Source organism: Aegilops tauschii, chromosome 5, assembly GCF_002575655.3.
Source record: "Aegilops tauschii subsp. strangulata cultivar AL8/78 chromosome 5, Aet v6.0, whole genome shotgun sequence".
In the NCBI taxonomy this organism is placed as follows: domain Eukaryota; kingdom Viridiplantae; phylum Streptophyta; class Magnoliopsida; order Poales; family Poaceae; genus Aegilops; species Aegilops tauschii.
In genome coordinates, this window is record NC_053039.3 from 305,333,602 (window position 1) to 305,354,800 (window position 21,199).

The 21,199-nt window shown below is 45.6% G+C and overlaps 1 protein-coding gene and 1 pseudogene across 1 annotated transcript; both read right to left on the reverse strand.

The window, feature by feature from the left end:
- Positions 1-3,112: 3,112 nt before the first annotated feature.
- Positions 3,113-13,178, reverse strand: LOC109774780 (probable flavin-containing monooxygenase 1; annotated as a pseudogene).
- A 3,766-nt stretch (positions 13,179-16,944) lies between these two features.
- On the reverse strand, positions 16,945-19,841 carry LOC109774790 (probable flavin-containing monooxygenase 1). The gene is made up of 4 exons (XM_020333549.4): positions 19,326-19,841; positions 18,026-18,439; positions 17,544-17,902; positions 16,945-17,437 (listed from the first exon to the last, which is right to left on the reverse strand). Exons 1-4 carry the CDS (start codon positions 19,767-19,769, stop codon positions 17,083-17,085), a joined length of 1,572 nt encoding a protein of 523 aa, XP_020189138.1. The 5' UTR covers positions 19,770-19,841; the 3' UTR covers positions 16,945-17,082.
- Between the last annotated feature and the right edge of the window lie 1,358 nt (positions 19,842-21,199).

A 21,199-nucleotide genomic window follows, 5' to 3' on the forward strand; every position in this document is an offset into this window, starting at 1 on the left:
GCTAGGAAAGGGGGTCTCAGCAGCGGCAGCAGCAAGCGTTGGTTCCGCCCCGGGCGACGCACTGCTGGATACATATTCTGTGGATGACATCATAGAGAACACTAACTGTGAGCTACACTTCAAAATGAAGAACATATCCATGAAGGTGGCGGACGCCGTTGCTTTTATAATTACCCCCGAAGCAACCTTCCATTGCGCCCCGATTCCAGCGGGCTATGCTCGTGTCTTGGTTGATGAGGTGGTGGACCCATATTCGGGGCTACAGCTTGACATTCCTGGAGGTGACGACGAGCACACACTGGGAGAGGCCATACATCGTATCATCCTATGGAGAAAGGATTGCATCGTCTTTCGAAGTCCACCGACACCGCATCTACCGACTCCTCCTCGAAGTCCGCCATCGAGTCAGCAGACTCCCGCTCCTCCAAGTCCACGAACGCATGAGCCGGCTCCTCCTCGAAGTCCGCCACCGTGTCAGCAGACTCCCGCTCCTCCAAGTCCACGAACGTGTGAGCATACTCCTGCTTCAAGTCCGGCACAACGTCGGGCCACTCCTCCTGTTTCAAGTCCGACACCGTGTCAGGCCACACCTCCTGCTTCAAGTCCGGCACAGCGTCAGGCCAGTCCTCCTGCTCCAACTCAGCCACGTCAGCCGTCTCCGCCGCCTCAGCAATCGCAGAAGAGACACGCCGCAGCTATGGTGCGTAGCGGTACGAGTCGAGGTAGTACAGGAAGTACAGGTGGAGACAAGCGATATAAATATGGTCCAAGCCTTGCTCCTCTTCCTCAGAGGCCTTATGACATGACTGAGGAGCAAAATGATGCCATAGTGCGGGCCCAAGTGGACGCCCATTTTGGACCTAAACCGGCACCGCCGCCGAGGGAGAAAGTGCCTGAGGAAAAGATTGACCACTTCATTCATATGGCTAGACCACTAGCTCCCAAGCCTGTTGACTCAGACTATGAGCGCCAAATCAGGAAGGCAAATCGAGCACGACTACAGAAAGAAGCGAGCTCGAGCTCGAGCCAACAAGCAGCTGTCAAAAAATGCGGGAAAACCGTTCCCCAGCTGGGAGAACAGGCGGCACAATCGACCCCCCCGCTTGTTGTGCCAACAACACATGAGAGTACGCGCGCCCAATATTATTGTGGGCAAACCGTTTACGTTCCCGAGCTGGGCGATGTGGTAATAACCGAGGAGCATATAAAGCAGGCTGGAATGCTCAAGATCACTGTTGGACAACTCCTCGATATCGAGCCCATGTCTCCGCTTAGAGAGGAGGAAATAAAACGGAAATATGTCCGGGGCCAACCTTTGGTCGAGCCCGAGGAGGTCAAGAACCTCCCAACGAGAATGTATGAATTGCATGATTGGTACATGAAAATTACCAAGATTTCCAATCGAGAGTCCCTCATGGTGCAAGTCGAGGAAGATCATTACTTCAATCAGAAAGCTCTGTCCGTTGAGTATTCAGAACTATTTCAGTTATTCAATCAAGATGCACTCGACAAATCTATCGTCAGTTGCTATTGTCTGTAAGTGATTTCTTTCTGTAATTTAAATCTCAAGCTAGCTCTAGTGCTCATTGATTGATCATTAATTACCTGTAATTATATATCCTCACTATATATTCTTTTCTGTGGTATTATGCAGGATGAAGATGTATGAAATGAAAAAAGCTGGACGCTATGGCATTGGGTTCATTGACCCAAATACCGTTAATGAATACACATGGAAATTGGAATGGTGTAGACAAGATGTAGAGAAATGCATGGTAGAGTTCTTGAAGCGCCTCAATAGCAATGAAGATATACTACTTCCTTACAACTTCGAGTGAGTCACACTGTCTTGTACTACAAATTCTGTTTTTGCTTAGTAGCTAGATGTTAATAAGTGTATAGGGTTTAGGGTTATAGTTGATTAGTGTTATGACATTAAAGTTGACGAAGGAAAAGTTGAAGTACTGGACTCACTACTTAAAAAAGATAGTGACTACAGCATCGTGAAGGGGATAGTCGACATGTTATTTCAATCATTATTAACTATATCTCGGCCTATTTAGTTCGTCATTTCCTGATATGAACTATTTTTAATAACCCCTTTATTAATTTTCTTTGCCGGCGGGCAGGGCTTGGGCAAAGTACATCAAGGTGACTCCAGGAAAATGACGACAAAAGCTATGTTGGTATCGACCCAAGGTAAGTAATTAAGTAGTACTAGCTAGCTAGCTACCATCTCTTTAATTCTTGTTTCAATACCATTAATTAATTAACATGCTTGATTAATTATTATCTGATTAAATTCTATTCTCGTAAAGGCCCTGAAGCAGGCGCCGGGGACTGAAGTGTGTGCATACTACGTTTGCGAGAACATTCGCATGACGGCGTCCGAAAGGAGCAGATCTGATAGACAGGACTGGGTACGTTTGCCAGAACACTATTCACAAATCTTACATGATTGTCGATATCTAGTCACACAACTAATACACATGCATATTGATCTCCTTCTTAACAGTTCAAAGAGGTGCGGGACCAGCTCCTACCAGAGGAGCGCATACGAGCACTTCAAGAGGAAATAGCGGGATTCTTGCTCGACCAGGTCATAGATCCCAAAGGAGAATACTATTACCCGCTACCGCCCCCATGAACCACTTGTCATCGTGCTCCGAAGGCACCAATGCAACATGTAGGAGAAATTGTATATATATACATGTGTATGTGTGAATAATTAATGGTGGTTGTGAGACATTCGATTATATATATATGATCGGTTCTACGAGAAAATCTATTTATATATATGCATAACGTGTACAATATGTAGTATCGTAAAATACCAGCAAATAAAAAAGAATTAAATGGAAAACACAAAATTAATGGAAAAATAAAAATTAAAACCAAACCTCCCCAAACATTTAGTACCGGTTGGTGCTACCAACCGGTACTAATGGTCTACCAGCACCCGGACCTGGCTCGTGCCACGTGGTGGCACTTTAGCGCCGGTTCGTGCCGAACCGGTAGTAAAAGGGGGGGGCTTTAGTCTCCACTCTTTAGTGCCGGTTGCAGAACCGGCACTAAAGGCCCTTACGAACCGGCGCTAAAGCCCGGTTCTGCACTAGTGTATGTTCTCCTCCATACATCTTATGCTAGGAAAATGGAAGGTCCCACCAAGGAAGTGCGCCAACCATATCGACTGTAGCTCGAAGGCGTGCAGGTTTGACACGTTCTCGCAGTAGCCGATGATAGCTAGTTGGGGGATCCTCGGATGGACACACTGCCTGCATGTATCGATCAAAATAGCCATTAGTCGTAACCCACTCCCATGCATTTAGAGCATCTCCAACAGCCGCGCTAAACAAGTGCCACGTCGTAAATTTAGCCATTTTAGCGCGCGCGCAACCGGTAGAGTGGCTTCAGCGGGCGTGCAATAACCGCGCGCGCGGCATATGAAGTTGGACGCGCGGTCCGAATCGCCAACTCACGCTGTGTATTTGGGACGCCCGCTTCCGCGCGCGGCACACACGAGCGTTCGCGCCGCACTCTCTCCTCCCCGCCACCTTCGCCCCACGCGCGCTGGCGCCGGCGAACTTGACCCGATGGACGGACACGCCGGCACCCCGCTCACCCCATCCTACAGCCGCGACACCTCCACCGCCGCCCGGCGCCATGGCCGCCATGGGAGGCATGAGTTTTGCTTCTCTCATGGGAGGCATGGGTGCACCTCCGGCCGCCATGGGCGGAATGTCTTCCGGTGTGCCTCACACACCTTCCCATGAAGATACCGTTGAAGATCTTGCCAACACCGTCCGAGCTTCACGTGATGCGGTGCGCGACAATGATGATGAGGAGGAGGAAGAATCATCTTCGGAGGAGGAAGAATCGTCTTCCGAAGATGAGGACGAAGACAAGGACGAGGCTTGATGTGTCTTTCGTTTGTGTCATGAACTTGGTTTGCATTTTGAATTTGGTTGGATGAACTTGTGGGCATGAACTTTTATTCATCAACTTGTTTGTGTGAAATTTATATGCCATTTTCATTTTATTTTGAATGTTTGAAATTCATTTTGTGTCTAAAATGCAATATATGGCAATGCCCCGACGAGTCGCGCGCTGCATTTTTTCGCGCTGTTGGAGCGGCGCGCGCGTGCTGCATTTGAGCGCGGCTGTTGGAGCCAGCGCTGCCGGCCGCGCAAAATCGGGCGAAGAGCGCGCCGGAAAGTGGTTTTTAGCGCGCGGCGCGTTGGGCGGTTGTTGGAGATGCTCTTAAAGCTTTGCATGCATGCATGTACAAAAAGTTTGTGATTTTTCTTTGTGTTCAACCTGAAATGTGGAACGATGCTGGACGGTGAGCCTGCTACGATGTCTCTGAACATGGGTGATGCGAACATCTCCCTCATCTTTTGGTCACCTCTGTATCCGGTGGCAAATATCACCACGTCGCTCTTTGTTACCGGCGACTATTCGCCTTCTACGACCAGGCCTTGTCTGCGGAAGTTAACTTCCTTTGCTTTCTTGAGAACGACGCTCCCTTGATCGACATTATTGTACTCCCTTCGTTCCATAACGTAGTGCTTATAGATTTTTAAAAAAGTCAAATTTTACAAACTTTAACCAAGTTTATGGAGAAAAACATTTACATTTAGAATGCCAAAATATATATTATTAAATTCATCGTAAGATGTCTTTTCATATTTTATATATTTGACATTGTATATATAAATAGTTTTCTCTATAAACTTGGTCAAAGTTTGTAAAGTTTGACTATATTTTTTTTCATAAAAACTACATTATGGAACGGAGGGAGTAGAACTTATCGTGGGTAGTGACACAACCAGGCATGAGCTCATAGCATCGAAGAAGCTGTGGTCTGGTACCATCCCGTGCTTCTTCATGGGCACAACCCATCTATAGTAGCTGTCAAATATTACATACAGTTAAGAACATTAGAGTAATTATTGTGGTGCGTATGTACGATTGTCTGCATCTATATTGTGTTAGTTAAAAACTAATTATCATGGTCTCGCTGGATTAGTTAGTTATATGGCCATTACCAAGGGTGATAATAACGTGGCCAGAAGGCCAAAGAGCAGCCCCTCCCCTGGCTTGTGAATTAGAGCATGGTTAATAGTATAGCCAGCTGCTGGCTATAAGCCAATGCCATGTCATCTAGAGCTCATTTTATAGCCAACATGTACAATAATAGATTAAAAGAGTGTACTACTTTTGTATTATGTGGCCCATCTTTCATTCTCACAAAGTGCCTAGAAGCACGTGCTAGAGCTGGCTCTTCACGAAGAGCCCGCTTACCTTCTCTTTCCTTTTCTCTTTCCTCCAACTAAACAGAAATATACTAGTTTATTCTTTATAGCCCGCTGACTCAGCTCTATTGTACTTGCTTTTAGAAGTTGAGAAAAGCGATTGAGATAGAAGAAACCAATCGGGACACCCCATGCGTTGTAGCCAGGGATGATCCATTGCTTCGTACGACATATCACTGTGCATGGATACGCCGGGCCTGCTCAAACATACAAGTTTTTGTGGATTCTAAAAATATATAATCATATTGTTCCAATTATTACTACAAGCGAAGAATTAATAGATAGTGGCTGGGCAGAATATTTTACCATTCACATTTGCGCAATCTGTGGCGATGTCGAGAGCAGACTTTTGGTAACCGATGACGGTGACGAGCTTGCCTTTGATGAGTTCGATGGCCTTTGCATTGTCCATGTTGGAGTAATCCATGGAGTGGATCACGGTGCCATCGAAGGCCTCTGGCCCTTTCCCCGGCGGGAAAGTGGAAACGTTGGGCATGCCACTGAACCGTCCGACACATAGAACCACAAAGTCGGCCTCGTGGATCTACAATTGTGCTTATGCATGGCATGCATCAATCATGAAAGCCTATCAAACTTTCAGGTAGATTTTACAGTGATGGTGTTCGCACATGAACACGTCACCGTGTACCCTCGACGCCGGGGGTGATGCACCGCAGCTCACGTCGAAGGAGACCCGGCCGGAAGCGCGGTACGCAAGCAATCCAGCGGGTGCTTTTGAAGACCCGAAACCCCACACGCCCGGGAAGGACCCCGTCGGGGCGCGGGGCGGCTATGGGCTTCCCTAGGTCGACTTGATCGCCCCTAGGGCCTCGAGGTTCGTCGCCCTGCAATAAGAAGAACAGACGAAGAATGAGGAAGAAGAAGAACTAGGATTAAGGAGAAAAAATAAAAGATAAAAAAGTGTTTGATGATTTGTTCGATTGTGTGTTGTTCAATCGGCCGTCACCCCTTAGATATATAAGAGGCGGCTGGACTTCCCGTGCAAGGAAAAGGTTTGGATTCACGTCCAAAACCTAATCAAATTCGGATTGGTTTTATCCGAACTTTCCAAAACTGTTCGGTCTAAAACTGGCTGCATCTTGCGGGTCTTTTTTATGGTGGTAAACGACTTCGGATGGAAACGAGTCCAAAAGCAATCTTGACCGTTTCGATGAGGCGAACAAATTTCATGTTGAACGTTTTTCATAAGAGGTCATCTCGAGGGTCAAATTGGTCGCGCAAAACAGCTAATTATTCACGCAGCTCGTCAGACATACTCACACATGTTTGTGGTTCTGGGCGTCATATTTTGCACACTGGAGGGTCGCGCTGTGCGGGCTCTAACTTTTGCATACGACCTCGGATTGGGATGATCTTTATATCAAAATCGATTGTTTCGACGATACGCACAACTTTCATGTTGAAACTTTCTCCATTTGAAGCCATCTTAATTGGGTTTACAGCCATTCATTAATCTGGTGTCGACATGAGCATCTCTGAACTTGTCATAACTTTTACATCGGAGCTCCGTTTTAGACCATCTTCATATTCATCTTCATCTTCTCGAAGAGAGTCATCTCATGGTGACTTTCAATAGTAAGTTTGAATTAATCTTGACATAGCTTCAAGCCACTCTTTATAAACGTGCCACTTTTGAGCGTCAACACATGCCCCCCCTGTTTTTCGTCAAAGCTAGCGTGCCGAAAAATAACTTGTACCAAGTTTGTTCTAAGGACGATGTCAACACTCCATCGGCCATTTATATGTTCTTAGGATGATAAGTATATATCGGTCATGTCTTGTGTGAACTTTCTGATGCAAACTTGGGTGAAACCTTCTCAGCTTCATTAACAATCCGGTGATAAAGTTCCACAGATATGTATCTCAAGGTCATCCTCCGAACCATATTGTTCACTATTTTGCTAGGATTTTGTAGATAATCAACAATAAACTTTCTCCAATCCTTACTTTCGCCTGCATAAAAATTTCATTAGTGGCCGAATCTGCGGACTTCGGTTCGGCCTTACCTATGTTGACGAGACTAAGCATCAGCTATTGAGAGAAATGCAATACAACATGATTAACATAGTAGCCGGATGTTTGCTGTGCCAATTCTTTCGAATTGTCATGTCTAAATACATGAACAATTTTAAAGCAAACCAAGGTAAATTTTGCATCTAGACATACCCCAAGATAAACTATAAGTGATTCGTCAAAACATTAATAACCCTTGGATATTTGTTGCACTACTCATAACGAATCACTGAAAGCCTCAATATGTATAGCACCTATAGCAAGTAAAAAGATTCAATCCGAATAACAATGCATATTCGGCTTTGATTAATCGTGCATAAAAATATTCTAAGCGGCATGAGGCTTCAAAAATAGTGTCATAAGGAGATATATAAACAACACCAACACTTTGGCCATTGCTACGAATTGAACCATCAAAACATAATCTCCAGAGTACTAGAGAGACAAGGCTAACATCAATATTATGCATGTCATTAATCCGATGTTCAGTAATAAAATCAGCTATGATTTGGCCTCTTATAGACTCAAAGATGCATAAGCCAAATCATATCCAAACAAAGTATAATCCCACTAGCCAATTCTGCAACTATGAATTGGTCTATGCACCATGTATTCAATGACATCAGTCATGATGTCTCAACTCCATTCAAATATAAATATAAATTACCATGAGCACGTACCTTGTCTCGCTCTCCAATCGAACTAAGGACGATGTTAGAATACTACACCGGCCATGCATTGACATACTCTTAGGACGATAGATAACTATCGGCCATTACCATGTAAACTTCGCTCAAAGCACATATGGCCGAAACAAACAAATTAAATGACAAATCAAGTATGTCGGCCCATTGGATCAGCAACAAACTTGGAGCTAATCAAATGTATAGTGACTTGGTAATACCCTTTCATGATGTAAGAAATTATATTGCATCCATGAATTAAAATAAGCCCATTGAGGGTTACCAATCATACCTGATGACGAATTCCATGGCAAAGGCGTTAGTGGCATAGTTGAAGAATATTGATAATGTGTAGACCGAAGATGCTGAAACCTTCGGCTTGGTCCTTCATAGTTTTCACTCTTTTCCTTCTTCACCTTTACCGCACTTCTTATAATGGAAGCTTGCACATAATTCTTATTTTGAGCACTTCCTTTGGGAACCCATGCCATGTTCCTTTCTTCAAGTTCTTGTGCACTAAGTTTTTGTAATTTCTTCTTTTGCCAATATGATAAGCCGAGTGGACATCTCGACTGTGATTCTTTTTTGACCAATGGCAATTCCTTTTTGGCCTTATGCACTCTCAACTTCTTTTCTTCAGATTTGGCACTTTGAATCTCAATAATTGGTTTCTTTGTCTCATTGCCTTTAGTAGCCAATGTCAACACTTTAATTGGCTCTTTTTCACTTGAGATCAAATCTAAAGTTGCACTATTACGACCATCTCTTTTAACACGGTAAACTTGCTTGACCATCTCTTTCTTCTTCCTTGAGCTCTGGACCGATTCCTTATGATTGAAACGGTCTTTAACATGTGATTGTTCAAATGTTGATCTTCTCGGGGCTGCATAATATTGGTGAGATGGTCTAAAATAAGATGGAGAATGTGCCCTTGTATCATACCTGTCCCATGATGGATATGATTCTATATGAGCATAGAGAGGCATCCACGACATTGGTATTGGCGGACCAAAATAAGGATATGAATATGTTGCATTAAAATTCTCACTTTGCCAATACCGATCCTCATATTTGCGCCTTGGAGGTGATCTTGGATTCTTTGCATGATTTGGCCGATAAGCATTCTTCTCTTCAGTCTTCTTTTGATATTTTTCCAATAGTTCAGCGAAGGTGATTTTTGATCTCTTACACTTGCGCTTATTTCGGCCTTTATTTTCTTTTGGTTTGCTTTCATCGATCGTTGGATTCGCTTGCTGCCCCCCAGTCCTTGGCGTCTCTATTGTAGCTTCGATGGAACTCTCGTCCTCAAGATTATGTTCATTATACTCTTCAACAACTTCTTTACTTGAAAGCTTGATCCCATCACCTGCAGTTTTTACCCTCTCTTTAAATGGATCGGCTTGAAGCAGCCGATGCAAAAACTTTTTGCCACCGGGACCAATCGGAATAGACTGGTCATCTCTTGGTGTTTCAACAAACTTCAATCGTCCTTTTTCAATGGCCGATTTAACTATTTAACAAAACATGTTGCAATCCTCAAAATTATGCTTGGACGAATCATGTAACTTACAATACATTCGTCCTTGGATTGATGGCTTAACATGGTGATCAAGAATTGTAATGTAATTATTTTTCAGTAACAAATCAAATATTTGATCACACATGCTTGAATTGAAGGTATACTTCTTGTTTTCTAGCCGATCTTGTTGTGTGAACGGCTTTGGAGATAAGCAAACGAATGGTTCAGATTTGGAATCTCCCCATTCGGCTATGCATTGTATTTTTCACTCTATCTCCGATGTCTTTGGATACGACATTATATTAGCATCGGTTTTCTCAATAGAATTTAACCTTGGCTTTAAATTTCTGAAATGAAGATATTTAGAACATACATGTCTCAGTTGAGACCAAGTGCAAGCCACGTATGAAATAAGCAAAGCTACCCAACTAGATATGAACTTAAGATAAAGCAACGGGGAAAGCTTTGGCTGTAACAATAAGTCCTTATCGGTCTTTATAAATGGCGCAATGGGTTGACCGATATGTTCCATAACAATTTTATTGCTAACAAGTAAATTACCCTTCTTCATTGGTCTTTCAAAATTACTTAAGAGGATTTTTCTGATGGATGCATCAACAATAAAGTTTTGACCAAATCTGAAAATAGGTAAATTACTTGCTAAACATACCTCTTCAAATATGTCGGGAGAGCATGATGGTGGTGTGGCTTGAACAATCTTGCTTCATCTTTGGGTGGCTCCCCAATGCCTCTTCATCATCTTTTTCTTTATTCTGTGCATCATTACCTTGAAGATCCTTATCAGCCGAACTTTGTTTGGCTACTTGCTCTTGTCCTTGAGGCTTGTCAATTTCTACGGCACGGAACTCATAGGGCAGGAAGTAGGTTCCATTAACTTCAGAAAAATCAAGCATGGTTGTTTTGCTATGCTTGCCATGCCCTTTCTCAATAATGCTTGCCTCTTTGGATTTGATGGATTCGGAATATATACTACTTGATTCGGCTTTTTCAACCGAAGCACTTTCAAGTTCCGAATCATCCTTCTTTTTATTGATACTACCAATTGGCAAAGCTTCTTTTATCTGAGCCAATTCTTTTTCTATTTGTTTCTGGCTGCGAGCGGCAAAGTTGGCTTTAAGCTTTTTCTCAATTTCAGCCCACTCCGGATACGATTGCCCCCCAATGCTTTTAGATTCTTTCGGCAATGACACACAGGTGTTGCCAAAATTTTGCAATAGTGTAGGGGGTGTATAATATGATGTAGTACTAGGTGAAGGCATATGCATTGTTGTAAAACCCATATTTTTTCGCCAATTTTATCAATTGGCAAAGATGCATCTTCTTGCAAAACTCTAGCTTTTATTGCGGCATAATCAGGAAATAGGCCATTTTCATGTTGTTCAAGGCAAAGAGCACTAATCCTCTTATTTTGGGCTAAACTCTTCAATGCAGCCACCACTACCTCATCTTCTATAATATTGGGCACAACCGCTCCTGTAAAATTTACATTCATTCGGCTATGACCAGGAAGGTCGTAAGCCGAATTATGAACATCTACAGTTGTGTATGGTGCTGAAAAATTATTGCCATGAGGTGTAGCATATGACGGTTGGGAATAACTGACCGAATAGCTAGTAGTACCATGGCCAATTCTCTCATTCATCGGCATGGTTGGATTAGTATATTGAACATTACTTGCCGATGAATAAAAGGGTGAAACACTTTCTTCCATGGCATTGGAAATCCTAACATGAGGTGTTTCAAATTTATTAACCAAACTCACCATGTTGTTCATCGGCATAACAATTTGTGGGGTTGCCGATGCATGAGAGTTGGGATACATATGGTGCATGTTACTAGTATCTAAAAAGTTGAAGCATGTAAATTCCGTTGAATCGGCCTATGCACGTAATTAGATGCATGATAGAACAAACTAGGGCTGGCCGATAGAGTATACTCATTAAACGATCTAGTAACACCATATGAATTATTTGCATCTACAGTAGGGAATTGGGTATTCATATTACCTTTGTAGATTGCAAACCCTAGATGACGATCTCTTCATAGCAAGAACGGGCTGGAGACCGTTCAAAGTTCTGATCCCCAGCGGAGTCGTCAAAAAGTGTGTTCGCACACGAACACGTCACCGTGTACCCTCGACGCCGGGGGTGATGCACCACAGCTCACGTCGAAGGAGACCCGGCCGGAAGCGCGGTACGCAAGCAATCCAGCGGGTGCTTTTGAAGACCCGAAACCCCACACGCCCGGGAAGGACCCCGTCGGGGCGCGCGGCGGCTATGGACTTCCCTAGGTCGACCTGATCGCCCCTAGGGCCTCGAGGTTCGTCGCCCTGCAATAAGAAGAACAGACGAAGAACGATGAAGAGGAAGAACTAGGGTTAAGGAGAAAAGATAAAAGATAAAAAAGTGGTAGATGATTTGTTCGATTGTGTGTTGTTCAATCGGCCGTCACCCCTTAGATATATAAGAGGCGGCTGGACTTCCCGTGCAAGGAAAAGGTTTGGATTCACGTCCAAAACCTAATCAAATTCGGATTGGTTTTATCCGAACTTTCCAAAACTGTTCGGTCTAAAACTGGCTGCACCTTGCGGGTCTTTTTTGTGGTGGTAAACGACCTCGGATGGAAACGAGTCCAAAAGCAATCTTGACCGTTTCGACGAGGCGAACAAATTTCATGTTGAACGTGTTTTCATCAGAGGTCATCTCGAGGGTCAAATCGATCGCGCAAAACAGCTAATTATTCACGCAGCTCATCAGACATACTCACACATGTGTGTGGTTCCGGGCGTCATATTTTGCACACTGGAGGGTCTAACTTTTGCATACGACCTCGGATTGGGACGATCTTTATATCAAATCGATCGTTTCGACGAGACGCACAACTTTCATGTTGAAACTTTCTCCATTTAAAGCCATCTTAAAAGGTTTCCAGCCATTTTTTAATCTGGTGTCGACATGAGCATCTCTGAACTTGTCATAACTTTTACATTCGAGCTCCGCTTTAGACCATCTTCATATTCATTCATCTTCATTTTCTCGAAGAGAATCATCTCATGGTGACTTTTAATAGTAAGTTTGAATTAATCTTGACGTAGCTTCAAGCCACTCTTTTTAAACGTGTCACTTTTGAGCGTCAACAGATGGAAGCTTTGTAATTACTCACCTCAACGTCGTCCCCGCGCTGCACCGTGAGCCGCCACTCGCCGCGACCGCTGCCGAAGGCCTCGCCGTTGCCGGCCCACTGATCCCACGCCATCATCTCCTCCTCGTTGGCGGCGCCGGAGTACTCCAGGGCGGCGACCCGGCTGCCGAACCTGATGCACTCTAGCACGCCGGAGTGGCGCGCGTACGAGCGCAGGTACTCGGTGACCTGTTTATGACCCGGGTACAAATCCGACACTCCCGGCGGCCATGGGAAGTCCGTGAACTGGTAGTATGGCCGTGGTGTTTGAAGGCGCGTTGAGGCGAGCGTGTGCGCCCACACGCCGCCGATGGCGTCCGCTTCGGCCTCGAACAGGACAGGCCGGAAGCCGTGCTCCAACGCGTGCTTGCAGGCGGTGAGGCCACTCACGCCGGCTCCGATGATGGCCACCCTCTTCTTCTCCATGGAATTGGAAGCCACGTAGCAGCTCTTGTCCTTTTGTTTGCTCTTAGCCTAGTGACTAGTGTATGACTATCTTGGCATTTATTTATTTCTGAGAAGTGGGGATCTAATATAATGCGGTTGGCCTGGACTTGCCTTGACCCAGTCAGAGTAACCATTTTATCCCTTTTCTTTATCTGCCCACTCTTTCTCTTCTTGCGAAGCTCGTCGTCAAAGTTGGAGCGCTGTCGGCGTTGGCGCATGTGACCGTCTGTTTGGCATGAGCTGTGATGGCGCCAGTGTTGCTGTTTGTGGGATGACTTCGTTGGTGGTGCTCTACAGTGAAGTCGGTGTCGCTTGTTCGATAAGGCAACCGGTCATGACGATGACGGCTGCGATCCCTCGACGTGTTCTTTTCTTTTATGCGACTCCATAGTCTCCATGTCGGTGTCCAGGTCGGCCGGTGGTGCCCATGTTATGTGGATCAGGTTGTATCGATTTTAGCTCGGTTTCCCGCATATTAATTGTGCATTATTCAATCTCTTCTTAATCAATGAAAATGGTAAGGCTTTTGTCTTGTTTAGAAAAACATGAGAGCTCTTGGCTCCTCTCCCTCTCGCCTTCGGCGGCCTCGCCAGTTAGAGCAAGTACGGGTTAGGAGGTTGGCTTGTTCTTGTATATATTAGGTCCAAGATAATTCTAAGTTTGTGTTTCCCTCGAGGGCGTCTGGTGTTATGTCGTGTAGGAGCTTTAGTCCAACTTAAAGGAGCAGCGACCAGAGGTCTTCTTCCATGACAGATGAAGATGTGTGCGGATCCAGGCAGAGCTCCCCCAATAAGCTTCAGACTCTGTCGTGATATTTATTTGACAATATCCATCCGAGGGTACCGCATGTGTCAAAGATATGGATGGTGCGCACGAGGAGATTTACCCATATTCAGGCCCTCGAATCAAAGTAAACCCTACTTCCTGCTTGTCGGTATTGATGATATAGTCTTGTATGAGAACTAAGGTTTGTGTCTACGAAGGTTTGATCCAAGGTTGTATAGGGGTATACGCCTCAGGTTATGGATGTAAGAATGGGCGTCTATCAGGGATACTCGTCACACCTTATATAGTCAGCTGTGGACAGATTTACAGAGCCCTAAGTTGGTTGGTAGATGCCTAAAATAAACAAGACCTAGCTAGAAACGTAGCAAAGTCCTTGCCTTGTGCCCTAAGGTGACGATGTGCCCTGCATCGCGGTGGACTTCAAGTTGCGGGCTTGGGCCACCCTACGGTTGTTGGGTATGTTCTTTCCTTCATGAATACACCACGGGGGCATAACATTGTTAGTAGCCCTCAAGCTCTTCTAGTTCTCGGTTGCTGATCCTTTGACTTCTCTTCGTTCGAACTATGGTTCAAGGTTGTCATGGGACTGAGTGTGCCTCGTCGTTGATCGACAGACTAGCCTTGATGAACTTTGAAGTACCTAAAATAAAATAGTTAAGGAACTTTAGGTCTGAACGATATCTGCTTGGAAAAGCGGAGAAGATCGTAACCGTTATGTGAGTACAAGTAAATTGTGTTGATTTCTTATCTTATTTTTATTCGACAAAAGTCAGCTTATGGCCGATGTAGGGCATGTCATGAATTCAAACAGAAATCCTGCAAAGTATCTAGAATGGAAACTGATCATGTTGCTAGCTAGAGTCCGTAAGAGGGATACCTTGAAAATTATCGTCTTAACCAGAATAAACTCAAAGTGCTTCTTGATCAGAACCGTTGACGTTTAATCCTATATATACTCGCAGAAGAGCGGGCATAATTGTTTCCCTTCACAACAGAGCTATCCAGGATCGCTGCAGATCTCTCATGGGATGCCACAGATGGTTTTGCGAATAGGCAGAACTGTTCCCGTACTTTTAGAGTGATACTCCATATGTCCAACTACGCCAGAGTGATTTTGCTACCGCAGGGTGATGCCTTGGTACTCACATAACTATGAGGGCATGTACATTAGTTGAGACACCTTAGAATCTATAACAGTCCTCCACGTCAACTATAGGCAGTACTAGTAAAAATATCCTCTAGATTAGATTGTCTATAGCACCCATGAAATTAGGATCTGAAAACTAATCTGGGCATCATGGGATATGGCGGTTGTGCGAAGAAACGGCAGATTAGTGACAGCCTGATCCTACAATAGGGAAAAGGCCTATCACTAAGTAGTGATGTTTTTGGGACCAAGCCGTCTGCCAAATTACAGACACCCTCGTTCTCTTTCCTTATTCTCTCTCTTCCACCTAATAAAAATTCTCATCTAGCATGCGTTATAGACGGCTGAGTGGATGCCGTCGTACATGCCCTGAGATCGACTCCGAAGTTTGCATGTCGTTAGAGTAAGTTGCTCTAGTGAGCTAATTGTCGTCAAGGTGATGCCCTGACATCCACAGTAGGTTGAGAATACAACAATGCCATCATTTTAATTTGTGGGTAAAAATGATTTTATTTATTAGCTAGGTTGCTTCCATGATAACATACTAGTATGCAAGGGAATAGTCTCCCGATGTTATAGCTTAAGGATATAACAATACCATCGTTTTTAAGGCGTAGGGTGACTGAATCGGTGAAGTGGAAAGTTGATATTGTATCAGATCTCTCAATTGTAGGCAGTAGGAACCATTTTTGTGACCCTAAAGAGAAGCCGAAGTGGCAGCCTCCTCAAGAAGGAAGTCTGGAGATGAATGTAGATGCTAGTTTTCTTCTCAGCTCGGAATCCGGGGCTCGTTCGCTATGACCATACAGGTGCCTTGATCAGAGGACAAGCAATTTAGTACGGAAGAGCTGCAAGTGCGCTGATCATGGATGCTTTTGCTGCCGGACATGGCTCAAAGTTGCATGTGATCTTGGCATCAGAAACATAATTTTTGAGACGGATGCTATTGAAGTTGTCAGGCTGTGGAGGACGAGGATGGATGGAAGATCGGAGATAGCATCAATTCTTCATGAGATCAAAGAGCTTAGCAGCAATCTAGCTTCTTTCCAGTTCAATTTTGTTGGGCATGAAGCTAATATTGGGGCACATGCACCTTTGTGCTAAGCAGGCATCTGTTAGTAGGCGTAGATGTTTATGGATCAACTATATTTTTAGTTTTTTACTTCCTTTGTTTATAATATAAGATGTTTTTGCAAGCTAGTTTAGCTTAAAAAACATTTTATATTATGGGACTGAGGGAGTAATTGATTGCATGTGGAAAGAGTAATGATACTGTTTAATTAATGAAGCTCTTGATTTGAAAAAAAAAGGTCGACGAGGCAACTCGATCCGAAATACAAAATACTAGTTCAGTAGACCAGTATGTGGATAAAGAATGATTATATTTATTGGCTGGGCTGCTTCCACGTAATCCATGGTTGGCTCGCCGGCAAAACACGACCATGACAGGTCAACATAATCCATGGTTGGCTCGCCCGGCAAAATGGTTTTAAAAATACTCCCTCCGTTCCCAAATATTTGTCTTTCTAGCCATCTCAAATGGACTATGTATGTAGACATATTTTAAAGTGTAGATTCACTCATTTTGCTTCGTATGTAGTCATTTATTGAAATATCTAAAAAGAAATTATTTAGGAACGGAGGGAGTATTTAACTATTTTATTTCATCTTTCAATTCGGATGCGCATGCTCTCAGGTTCATAGTTGTATTTTCGGCTATGGGTAGTCTTCAAAGCTGCGGCTTAAGAATATAACAATTCCATCATTTAAGCCAACTCAACGAGAAACATGTCGCTGGACTAGCCTTTGGTGAATAAGCACGATTTTATTTATTAGCTGGGCTACTTCCACGACAACAATAAAGTATGCAAAGGGATAATCTTTCAATGTTGCAGCAGCCACCGCTAGTTTGACGCAGTTCGTCAGAAATACAAACAATTGGTTATTATTCTAGTTCCTCAGATTGACACCTGCATAATCTACAGGTTCATAGGGAATCAGCCAGTCAGCCAGAAATCCCTTCTTCCTCCTAGGCTCACAGCCCATGTCCTTGCACAGCTGGTCGTTGTGCCAGATACCGATAGAAGCAACGCAAGATCGACGGAAGTAGTCGCCCGAGTAGCGTTTCATGTATGCCTCCCATTCCTTCACATTTTCCTCCATTGATCTTATGGCAGGCAAACAAAATCCCCCATCAAGGAAATGCGCCAGCCATTTGGACCGTATCTCCGAGGTGTGTAGATCTCCCATGCTCTCAGAGTAGCCAACGATTGCTAGCTGAGGAATCCTGGGGTGAACGCATAGCCTGTCACATTCCGTAAGAACTATGGTTAGTTAATTGTGCTGCATTGATATAGTACGTATCAACTAGTTCAGTTGACTAAAATGAAAGGGAAAGGGTTGAAAGGAACCTGTAGAGAGGGACCGCAGTAGCTGGCGTGCCAACAACGATCTCTCTGAACAGAGGTGAGGTGAACAACTCTCTGAGCTTCTGATCCCCATTGTACCCGGTCGCAAAGATCACGACATCGCTCTTGATCGGCGCGGGCTCGCCTTGTACAATGACACCTTCCTTGCAGAAGCTAAATTCGTTTGCTTTCTTGAGGATAATGCTTCCCTGCTCCACCTTGTCGTAGAATTTGTCCGGCATTATTGCAATCAGCCATGAGCTGAGAGCTTGGAAGAAGCTGTGTTCCGGCACCATGCCATGCTTCCTCATGGGCACCGCCCACATGTAGTAGCTCTCCACAAACTTTGACAGTATCCATCTCTGATCAAATTAAATTAATGCATAAAAAAGAGCCCTTGGGAGCTATTTTATATTCCCTCCGTCCCAAAATAAGTGACTCAAGGAGGACTATATAAAGAAATACAGTGGCCATTATATACGTACCAAGGGTGACAAGAAGGTAGCCAACAGGCTAAGGAGCAGCCCCTCTCCTGGCTTGTGAACTAGTAGTTCGGACAAGCGATTGAAGCACAAGAAAGGAACGGGGACACCCCAAGTATAGAAGTCAGGGATGATCCATCTCTTTGTCCGAACAATCATTGTACAAGGATGTGTCGAACCATTCACATTTGCGCACTCTGTGGCGATGTCGAGAGCAGACTTTTGGTAGCCGACGACGGTGACGAGCTTGCCTTTGATGAGCTCAGTGGCTTTTGCATCGTTCATGTTGGAGTAATCCATGGAGTGGATCACCGTGCCATTAAAGGCCTCTGGCCCTTTCGCCGGTGGGAAAGTTGGAATGTTTGGGATGCCGCTGTACCGTCCAACGCATAGCACTACAAAGTCGGCCACGGGTGTCTATATGCCACAAAAGGTCGACGTTAGGCAAACCGTTGAGTCTAGCCACATTTTTTTTCAGAAAAGGATATAATTTAGTATTAGGGAAAACATATATGCATGTTTAGAGTATCTTCAACGATTCCATATCCATAAAGTTATAGTATCTAGTGTAAGAAAAGTTGGGCAAAAATAATGCTCCAATAAATCGAGATCTCATATAATCTGCCCAACTTCCTGTACATTTAGGAGAAGTTGACCCGTAACACTTTCCATAAAGTGTCAGCACATCACCGCCATGCCCACTGTGCCGCCGCTGACCACCGCCATCCGTTGCCCACTGATCCAAATTGCTTTTTCGGCCGCAGAACTGGGGTATGGTGCTTGAGGCTTGGAAGACCATGCCGTTTCGCTCAAGCCAGAGCATCCAGAAGCACGACTGTGCCAAAATCCCCGTCGCGGCTACTTTGGAAGGTTTCGCTGGGCAGCAGGCCACCATTCCGCACGCTCAAGGTAGTTTGGCGCTCGTTAACCTAGACCGCATATTTCCAGGATCGATGTCCCAACGGCCACCATTTATTTTTACCGCTAGGTTTGCTATGTTTCATATGGCGAGAATGTGGTACACTATTATTCTCATATATTCTAATTTTATTTTTGATGATTTCATTGTTATAAATTTCCGCGGCAACGGGTGGTTTATCCGTTTTAATTTGCATCTGGTTCCCCGCAATTTTTTTTTTTTGCATCTGGTTGCTTTGCGTTTCTAGTTTCAGCTTTGCTTTTGACTACAACGTGGATGGCACAAGGAACAAAAATAAAGCATAGTGGCACGCGAACGATCGAGAATGCCTCGTCTTGGAGGTGAGGTACCAAATTTGAACTTAGATAGTGATCTTGCTCAAACCTCGACGTCGTCCCCGTGCTGCACGGTGATGCGCCACTCGCCTCGACCGCTGCCGAACGCCTCGCCGTTGCCGGCCCACTGCTCCCACGCCATCATCTCCTCCTCGTTGACGGCGCCGGAGTACTCCAGAGCGGTGACCCGGCTGCCGTACCTGACGCACTCTAGCACGCCGAAGTGGCGCGCGTAGGAGCGCAGGTACTCCATGACCTGGTCGTGGCTCGGGTACAATTCCGGCACCTCCGGCGGCCACGGGAAGTCCGTGAACTCGTACTGCGGCCGTGGGGTCTGCAGGCGCGTCGAGGCGAGCGTGTGCGCCCACACGCCGCCGATGGCGTCCGCCTCGGCCTCGAACACGACGGGCCGGAAGCCGCGCTCAAGCACGTGCTTGCACGCCGTGAGGCCGCTCATGCCGGCGCCGACGATGGCCACCCTTTGCATCTCCATGGGACGTCTTGCTTTTTCTTGCTGAGGCGTGAATCACGCTTTGCTAGTGTGCTATGCTATGACCATCTTGGCATTTGTTTCGGAGAGTTGTGGAGAACTCATATAGGCTAAGAGCATCTCCAACAGCCGCGCTAAACAAGCGCCGTGCTGCAAATTTTGTCATTTTAGCGCGCGTAACCTGTAGACAAGCTCCAGCGGGCGCACAATAACCGCGCGCGCGGCATATGTAGTTGCACACACGAGCGCTCGCGCCGCACTCTCTCCTCCCCGCCACCTTCGCCCCGCGCGCGCCGGCGCCGGCACCCTGCTCACCCCATCCTACAGCCGCGACCCCTACCCCCGCCGCCGCCGCCGGAAACCCTAGCGCGGGAAGCGTTGGCTTCGCCACCGCCGGAGCTCCTCCGAGCATCGGCCTCGCGTGCGGCCTCTTCATGCCGCCGCGGATGACCACGACGGCGGGTGGCGTCGCGCCGGCGCCGTCCCGTGCCGCCGCCGCCCCCTCGAAGCTCCCCAATGCGGCGCGGCCGAAGAAGGGCAAGACATCCGCGAAGAAGAACAAGGCGGCGGACGGCTCCGGCACCTCGAAGGCGAGGAGAAAGAAGCTTGCAGGGCATGTGACCGGCGCGGCGGCTACCGAAGCGCCGGCGAGCTCACTCGTTGAGCCGGCCGCCGACGCGCACAACGTGTTCGACGATATGCCCCAAAGGTAGAATTTTTTTCCAACTTTTCTTTTCTTGTTATTTTTTGAATGCATCCATAATTCCATATAGATAGCTTATTTGCATTGTTCTACATATTTTGTAGTGTCAACGATGATGCATACATGTCAACTATGGGTGTTGGCTCCAACAATTTGCATTGGTCTTAAGCCAATGACATGCATTTTGAAGACCATGAGTTCGAGGTGGACGAGGATGGTGAGGGCATTGTCGACGCGCCGAAAGGAAGAGCCGGCAATTACACCAACGCCGATGACATCTTACTATGCAATACTTGGTTGCAAATGTCGAGGGATCCATCCGTTGGAGGTGATCAAAGTAGAGATGCTTATTGGGGGCGGAAGTAGAGATGCTTATTGGGGGCGGATGAAAGAACACTTTGATGTTCGCAACGTGAGTGGAATTGACCGCTCCGAGAGATCACTTCGGTCCCGGTGGTCGACAATCAACTCGGATTGTCAAAGGTGGGCGGCCTGTCAAAAAGCGGTTGACAAGTTGAACCCAAGTGGCACAAATGAGGATGATAGAGTAAGTGGCATTTCATACATGTTCATCATACTTGTTGTTGGTGTTCGAAGTGCTAACTTGCTTTGTTTTCATGTAGTACCACATTGCACAAAACTTGTTCAAAGAAGAGGAGAGGAAAACCAAGAAGGGGAAGATCAAGAAAGGAAGGATCTTTACCTTGCCTCATTGCCATGAAGTGTTGAA